The following is a 9,029-nucleotide window of genomic DNA, read 5'->3' on the forward strand; positions in this document are numbered from 1 at the left end:
TTAGTGTTGCCAGGGTAGTAAATTCTTTTACCCTACTTTGCTCATCTAATGAAAATTGGATCTCGGATTAAACAACTCTTATCATGGACATTTGACCGACATTATCTTTAAAACATAAAATATTATTTAACATGATATAAAAATATCTGTTTTATGTAAAATAAAATTTGTTTTATATTTTAAGTTCAAAGTTCATTAATTCAATTACTCTTATTAAATGACCATTTACTTATCTACTCTGTTGTGTCAATCAATATTTCCGCGTGCACAATCAAATTTTAGAGAAATAAACAGATTGCTTTTTTTTACCTTACATTTGTGCCATAATTATATTTTTTCCCACTGTGCAACATTACGCAGCGACATCACGAATGCGCGCGGTGAAAGTGGGGCATAGTGGGGGAATTATTAGACACAGTCAGATGTATTCAAATATGATTCTACGCTCCTTCTGGACTATTCTTAATTCTATGGTAGGTTTTATATTATTTTAAATTATACTGATAGCTATTGTCTTTTTGTGTTGCCATTGGTCATTTATGTAATATCAAGTTTACATTTTGTATGTTAAGTACTTCTTGCTTCTTGAAAATGACTTGTAGGCTGTCAATTGGAGCACTTAAAAATAAAGAACTTATGAAATGGAATGCTTCATGGAATAAGGGATTAAATCATTTGGAAAAAATCTTTGGTCTTAAATTATTATAATACAAACAAAAGTATCCTTACATCTATGTTCAAAATCTTTGGTTATTCGGTGCAATAAAATATGAAATAATTCTTACGATTAAATAAATATACTTTGGTATGATAGTGTATTTTTTTGATAAAATTATACAGTATATATAATATGTACAGCCGGATGCAAGCCAAATTATCACTTTTAAAAATGTATCCTTTTTTATAAATAAATATTCTGATAAAAACATAATATTCATAAAAGTATATATAAAAGTTTTGGCTGTTGCAAATGTATTTAAAATTGGGTAATGAGTAATTTTATTGAAATCTATAAATGTTATATCTTTATATATCTTTTTTTAGGAACACTGATTGTTCGCTCTACACAAAAATATAATCTAAGACAGTTTTCTATAGCTGGCTATATATTGAATATATTGTAGCAGTTATATTTCATTGCATAAAACGTAAATGATTTTTTTAGTTGGTTAAATGATCCTACACAAACATACAATTACAAAACGTATTGTTTTTATTAGAATTCCATTAAAAATCAATAAAAAAATTTAAGATTCCTAATGCATAGTTTTTGAGGAGTGAAAAATAGAATCTTAACAGATATTCTGGTAAAAAAGATAACCTCTCACCTGACTAGATTTATGTAGAAATTTTAAAGGCTAGAAGGAACATAATTCAAAACTGAATTAAAAAATTATCCATAATAAGTACTAGAATTTTTTTTAAACCGATTAGATTAATATAACACACATAATGTATAATACAATCATCCACCTCGTTATCTAGTGTCGTGGTCAGTACGTTTATCTACCATGGAAGATAGCTCGGGTTCAATTTCCGACATGGTTGACATAACAATTAAAACGTTATTTGGATAAAAAACATTTTAACCTATTTTTTACATTGCGAATTTTCCTAGTTCCTGAACTGGCACTGATCATGACTTATCATCAAAACAATTAAGAAACGCTGATATTGGTATACAGATGCAGTGCCTTATACACCATTAGGTAGGTAGGTAGTGGAATGATGATAATACAATATGACAACTTTCTGTAGCAAAAATTAAAAACTCCTTTGAAGATAATTTTAGTTCTATTTAAAAATCACTTAGAGCTAACTAAATTGTTTTGTAGAAATATCATATTATAATGACAGAAAAAGTATAATTTTTGAACGTAGCATGTTCTGTATAAAAATAATAAAATTGATTTGGGCATGTATATATAATACAGTCATTTTATATATTTTGTACCATAATAAAACATGATTTGCGATATATGTATTATAATCCATTACTACACATCATGTTGTATTTATAATTTTTGACTAGTGAAACAGATCAACATTTAAAAAAAAAAAAAGTAAATTACTGTGCATAAAAGTCAATTAAGCATAAAATATTATATTGGTGATGTTTTAAAACATGAATTCAGGCAAAATACAAACTACAGGAAGCACTGTAATTATACCAACACAAATTAACCAAATAACTGTTTTGTATAGGTACAGTCTCATAATGGCTAATTTAAAAACATATTTTTAAAAAGCATAATTTCACGCCAAATGTTATGAAGTATTTTTTTCACAGAATAGCAGTGAAAAAATTTAAAAGATCATAAATGGTATCTCAATAAGGAATTTCAGAAAAAGTGCATTTGTACAACACAAACCTATATTATGCAGTCTGCGCATAGATTGTGCTGCCATCTAGCCAAGTAAATTGTTTGGCTGGTCAAACTCAGTCACTATAAATTCTTGTGGCTATGATGTCACATTAAAGCTTCTCTACAAGATGGCCAATGTGTAGAGGAAGCTATTTGTGGCACATATGCTGGTGCGCGATCTGTCTGTTGTCAGTTTTTCAACACTCACGAAAGGACGCTGGCCAAGCGCTGCTCATTGCATCCACACGTTAGCCCAGCTTTTAGTACGCTACGAACTACCGGGGAGATTTAGTTGCCATTACGCGTGCCAGTGTACTGGCCAATGTATTGGCCAGCGTGTAGAGGCGCTTTTAGTCTACATTGAACGCAAAACTTGATATATCTCTTATTAAAAAAAAATAATGAAGTTGTATTTTGCTATAACAGGCCTAAATTAGATGGTTATGTTTAAGTTTGTCCAAATGCTTGCAGCCTGGCTGGATTTTAGAGTTATTGATGTTTAAATTTATTTCAAGAGAGAGGGAAATTTTTTTTGAGAAGGGAATATGGAAGTCTAGGCATTTACAGGGCTTATGACCTGTCATTGGCTGGTTTAAGTGGCCACTTTACACATTGTGTAACATTCACCATTCTGCCTATGTTTAAATATCCATATTTAAACAACTCTTTGGTTCAGCCGGATGAATCTCACCCATATGATAAAGGTTTCAGCTCTTTTACTTCACAAAAGTCAACAAATGGAAGAGTTGTGGAAATGTGGATGTTCAAACATAGGCAGAATGGTGAATGTTACACAGTGTGTAAAGTGGCCACTTAAACCAGCCAATGACAGATCATAAGACCTGTAAATGCCTAGACTTCCATATTCCCTTCTCAAAAATGTTTTCCCTCTGTTGAAATAAATTTAGATGGTTATTATTGTAGAGTAATAGTACGCCACCAGCTAATAAAGTCACCCATTATATGATTATCAACCACGAAGTAAGCTACTGTTTACAGAAATACAATAGGCCGTAAGTACTTAGGTCAAAAATTGCAAGCACAAAATAAAACCATCCGTTACGTGCTTATTGTTAAACTAAAAATTTGAAATGCTTTTGTTCTATGCAATTGAAAGGCTTCTCTTTAAGGGGGAATGAATTATTACTCTGAGGTTATGATAGATTATTCAACAGTAATATATATATAATTTTTGTTTTTAAATACTTGTATTTTAAAATATCTTGTCTTTTGCTTAATGCAACACAACATAACAGCACCGTTTGCAGAGGGATTTTTAAGAACAGTCTTTTAAGAGTTAATCTTTTTAATGCCAGCTATATTTCCTATGGGGGACACCTATAGCCTATGGGCCAGCCATTTTTAGGTACTTACCAAAATAAGATGTTTTTAAATTTTACAGGAAAGTTTTGGAATTGAATTGGACTAATATAATAATGGATTATGGAATAAAATGATTAAAAAGTTACTCTTAAATTTCCTGACAGATATTTACAATAAAATTTGATCTAGAATACAGTAAAAATGCACTGAAATTCCTTATTGTTTCACAAGATTGGACCTTATACTAATATAGCTGAATGGACATTACACTTTTCGATTTATTTTCTTAACAGTGGTTAAAAGGCAATTTTATTACCAGAAGTGATTAGGACTTCTAAGCAGCATGACTTTGGCCGGCGTTGGCTCCCGGCATAGCGTCTGGATTTGCCAAAGGATCTAATTCAGCAAATAGTTTGAACCAAGCGGACATGTCTTTACGTTGAATGTCTTGCTTCTTCACGGGCCCATTTTCAGGAGGTTTGTTGTGCATTTTGGACCCACTAGCAGTGTTATCCTCCTTCAAATGCGGTTGAAGTGGGCTTGACGGAATTTTCATGGTTTCATTTTGCATATCCTAAAAAATATTTCTATGAGAACTAGCATTTACAACATGTTTATAGGGTAGTGAATCATTTATCAATTGTTTGTCATCTCCCTTTTCAGACACAAAATTAGAGATTCATAGTTTAATTCCTCTCTCTAATGACTTAATAATCTAAATACATTTTATGTACAAATGTGTGTAATGACTAAGATGCTTGCTTCACACATAAGTATTACAGATTCGATTCCCCGAACAAATTAAAATAATTATGAGATTTTCTGGACTGTTATAATAAAATTGAGATGATTAATTTCCTACAGATTTATTGACTAACATGTTCACTGCGTTCAAAATATCGCGAACAATGATGTAATGCTGACAAAACGGCAATTTTAAAAACACTAAAACTATATTATAAAATGAAGTACAGATTTTTTACAGTGCTAAGACAGAAAAACAGCTATTGTAAACACGCTGTAGAATATTTGGTTGAGAACCTTAAAAGCACCAACATGACACGGCTCCTATGACCGACGCGGGGTTATAGTTTTTGCATGGACATGGGAGTCATGTCCGACGCACCGAACGCATTAAGAAAGTTTTTGTATTTGAAGTTTTGATTTATTTGTATTAAATTTTGGGATATCATTGTCAGTAACATGTTATGGATCATGTTAAGAAGCACACAAACTGATTCACACAGTCAAGGCAAACTACTTTAACAGCTGAGGAAAAGTTGTAACAGTTTTAACATTCTATTGAAACATTATGTGAATGGCTGAACTAAATTCATAGCTCTTCTATCCCCACAATAAATATACTTATTTACAATGAGATTGGACGAACACAGAATGCAGTGCAAAGAAACTTGTGTATTAATCTAGTATAAAAGTTTTGATTTACCTGCAATAATTGTGAGGGCATAAATGAACCCAATTGTCCGAAAAGATCACAGTTCATTGAAAGTCCAGCTAAATCGGTACTCAATTGTTTTACACTGTTTGCACCATTGTTTTGACTATTTTCTCCATTTACCTCAGTAGCATCTAACGAAATGTTAAGTAAAACGTCATCAATATTAGTCGGTTCATTCTTTGAGTTTTCAAAATTAGGGTTTTCCAAATTGAGTCCAGTTAAATCTTTGAACTCATTCTGAAATATATATTAAACATTATAAATTAGACAAAATAATAAATTATACTAACAAGCCTCAAATTTAATTTTTTGTACAGAAGGCAAAAGTAATTAAGTATCTAATCAATATTACTACTGAAATTGGATCTCTAAAATAATCATGGCCAGCGCATAATCATATATATCATCAAAAATTTTATGATACATCTTGACACTTATAATTTTGTAACTGATTTAAATGAAGAGGCTTACTGCACAATTTATTGAATTATAAAATACATAAATATATTTCATTGATTGGAAAGTTGAACCATAAAAAACATGAATTTTTATTTGATTTATTTATTACATGCAGTTTTTTTGTCATACTACATGGTGCTTTTCTAGTCCTTAATTGTTAGGAGATTCCTGTGTTTAGTTGGGACTTTTTTATTGTTAGATACATATGTATTTTAATTTTCAAATAAGAAAATCGCTGTTGCGCAGGCAATATGTAACGTTTAAAAACTGTGCAGGAGATTAACAAAACAATGTACTTTTTAATGGATTTTTTCAAACCTTTTTTTTATTAATAACAAAAAAGAAAATTAAATGATTTTGTTTAAAAAAAAATAATATTATGTAAAAACAAATTTGTGTAGTCTCAATGAGAAATGGAAAATACTTTTGAAAAATAAAGTTCACTAAACATATATTGCCGGCGCAACAATGAAATGTTATAATCATAAGAATGAAAAAACAAACAACAAAAGAAACAGTTTTAAAAAAAATTAATTTCCCCTTCTCTACGTATCGTTCACCATATTTACTAAATAATAATAAAAATAGGGTTTCACAAGTTAACCACCAACTCAATAAATAAACTGACAAATTTTAATACCAAATACTCGGGATTGCTATGATTGATGCCAGTCACTCAGGTTGAGAGTGAGATCAGAGAGCTACAATCAATTTTCTTTTTAATATTAAATAAAGATATACGTAATATGGCACCTGGAAGAAAAGCATTTGGTCTTTCTGGTCCTGATGAGAGCCTTCTCCTTCTTGTTCAACATCTTGTGGATTCTGCGAGAGCTCTTTAAGAATAGAGAAATCGTATTGCAGTGGACCAGACAACCCCTGGGCTGTAGTCATGAGTGTCTGAGAAGCTTTACTTGCAAAGTTGACTAAAGCATTTTGGTAGTTGACGAGAGCGTGGGAAAACATATTACATCTCGCTGCAGCTAACAAATCAACCTGAAACAATTTTAAATTTAGTAATATTTTGATTATGTCTGCATGTTTGTAAACAAGTACTGCATTTTACCCCTTAGGGTACATATCAAGATCGATATTTATAGAGGTGGAAAACATTTGTAAAAAGGCTCTTCACAAAAATCAACAGACAGATGCTTTTTTAATAAAATATTTTAAGGGCGCTTTAAAATTAGTTTAGAACGCAAATTTTAAATTAATGTAAATTTATTTTCGAAAGTTACACAAAAATTAGCGAATTAGGAACTCATGATTGTTATTATTGATGTGAGTTATGTGAGACACTCGAAAAAGTAGCGATGAATTACGTTTGCTTACTGCTCTTATCCAAATGGATTTTTTTTTAATAATTAAAAGGTGGTTTATTTGGCTTAGTCAGGGGAAACCTGGAAAGATTTAGTGACCAACTTGGAGGTGCTGAGACAAGCCAGTGCCGAAAAAGAATTACTGTCCTCAATAAAACAGAGAAAACTCTCATATCTAAGCCATATCATGCGTGGAAGCAAATATGTGCTTCTACAGCTAATTATGATGGGGAAGATCGAGGGAAAGCGTGGAGTTAGAAGGCGACAGGTGTCCTGGCTAAGAAACATTCACGACTGGATGGGAGTGCGCGGGGTTGAGGCGCTGTTGCAGTTGACACAGGACCAAACTCTACTCAAGAGTGATCGCCAATGTCGGGGGGACCTCATATGGCACAGAAAGAAGAAGAATGGAAAACCTTAAGAGTGATAACGTAATAGAGTCAACCATACAAAGAAAAACCGTTATATGATAATTGACCACGAAGTTAGTTACAGATTACAGAAATATAACGGGCCGTGGGTACTTGGGTTGAGAATTGTAAGCGCAAACCGAAACCGTCCATTACACGTTTGTGTTCAAATAAAAACCAAACCAAAAATCTGGAACGGTTTATGTGATAGAGCTTAAGGGTCCATGTGATAGAGCTTAAGGGCTTCTCTAGAGCATTATTACGCTGAGGGGAAAACAATATTTCAGATCCAATACTATCTAGTGATGAGATAAATCAGTCGGTTTGAGAACAATTCTTACCTTTTGCAAACAATCAAGTGTGAGTTTATCAAACATTACTTTACTCTCCCGTACTTGGGCTTGCGCTTTTCGAAACTTGTGTAAACCTTTTCCCGTATCGGGGTCGAGCTGAGCACTCGCAGCTTTCATCCAACTGAGAGCAGCTCTGTACTCCGTGCGAGCTCGTTCCATTGCGTTAATAGTCATTCGAGTGTCTGTCACCGCTCTGCCGCGGAATGTTTCCACCTCGTGGTATAGTCGCAGAAGAGGATTTCTCATGTTCATCCTTTGCTGTCCGGAGTAGGATATTCCTTTCCCAGCTGCTATCATAAGTTTACCAGCCCCACTTCCCCCTTTTCCAGCATCCTTAAGAAATCTGCCTAATGCATCTTCTTCTTGAGCTAAAACACACACACGTTCCTGATACTGATCGATGACACGTTGTAATAAAATACAGCTGTCGGAAATGGATCGAAACAGTTCGAGTTTTGCGTCCAACTCGGCATCGGAAGAAACAATGCACTCATCTTCTTTCGAACCGAATTTTCGTAACACAGTTTTTTTGGTAACCCAATACTGGTGTTGCATATTGAAAGTTGAATATGTTTTAGCCAACAATAGATTAAATTGAGCAATAATTACGTTACATTTGAGGCTGATTGTAACACTTATTTATACCACTTTTTTTCTTTAAAACCAAACAGTTCGCATGCGTCAAAACTGACACAAAGATAAAGAAAGAAATGACATTTAATATCTCTGGTCTTTGGCAGTGGCTTGATAAAAAAAAACTTTTCATCCACCCCCAAAATCATATGATTTAGAAAAATCTTCATCTAACTCACAAAATTATATTTTTAGAAATAACGCTAATGCATCACTGGAAAAATATTATTATGGGATTCGAGAAATCATTACTCACTAAAATAATGGAAAAAAAAGTTTTTCCCCTCATACTATTCAAATACTCAACATCTATCAGAAAGGCGGTTTTTGTGTACGAGCCCTGTTTTGCAGTGAATTCTATTGACATCATTTGGTTATAATTTATTTTAAATGTGAATTAACTGAATTATAACTAAAAAAATGATGACGTAATTATTTTCAAACTTTTGATTTTCTCCCATTTTTATCGAAAATAAAAAAAAACCCACCAGCAAACAAAGCAAAAGTTTTAAGTGAAAAAAATATTTTAAAAAGTACTCGTAAATGCATGAAAGTTTTTTAAAAATATTTTCATATGAGTGGACTGAATAATGTTTTGTTTGTATTGCGGGTTGTTATATAATAGAAAAATAAAACGTTTTTTATATTTTTTAATAAACACTTGTGTCAATGAATTGAGCGAATGTAATTTGTACAAAAAAAAACAT

At 32.2% G+C, this 9,029-nt stretch overlaps 1 protein-coding gene across 1 annotated transcript; it reads right to left on the reverse strand.

The window, feature by feature from the left end:
• Positions 1 to 3,555: 3,555 nt before the first annotated feature.
• On the reverse strand, positions 3,556 to 8,383 carry ICA69 (islet cell autoantigen 1-like protein). The gene is made up of 4 exons (XM_088240623.1): positions 7,678 to 8,383; positions 6,361 to 6,603; positions 5,137 to 5,385; positions 3,556 to 4,263 (listed from the first exon to the last, which is right to left on the reverse strand). Exons 1-4 carry the CDS (start codon positions 8,242 to 8,244, stop codon positions 4,024 to 4,026), a joined length of 1,299 nt encoding a protein of 432 aa, XP_088096749.1. The 5' UTR covers positions 8,245 to 8,383; the 3' UTR covers positions 3,556 to 4,023.
• Positions 8,384 to 9,029: the final 646 nt, after the last annotated feature.

This window comes from Micrasema longulum, unplaced genomic scaffold (assembly GCF_059751315.1).
Source record: "Micrasema longulum isolate JH-2025_06_02 unplaced genomic scaffold, ASM5975131v1 h1tg002532l, whole genome shotgun sequence".
In the NCBI taxonomy this organism is placed as follows: domain Eukaryota; kingdom Metazoa; phylum Arthropoda; class Insecta; order Trichoptera; family Brachycentridae; genus Micrasema; species Micrasema longulum.

Excerpts from the sequence above, each read along its gene's own strand:
- ICA69 (XM_088240623.1), bottom strand. The coding sequence starts at position 8,244 with ATGCAACACCAGTATTGGGTTACCAAAAAAACTGTGTTACGAAAATTC. Across the intron at positions 6,604-7,677 it reads CACTTGATTGTTTGCAAAAG|GTTGATTTGTTAGCTGCAGC; the intron begins GTAAGAATTGTT and ends AAATTGTTTCAG. Across the intron at positions 4,264-5,136 it reads TGCCCTCACAATTATTGCAG|GATATGCAAAATGAAACCAT; the intron begins GTAAATCAAAAC and ends AATATTTTTTAG.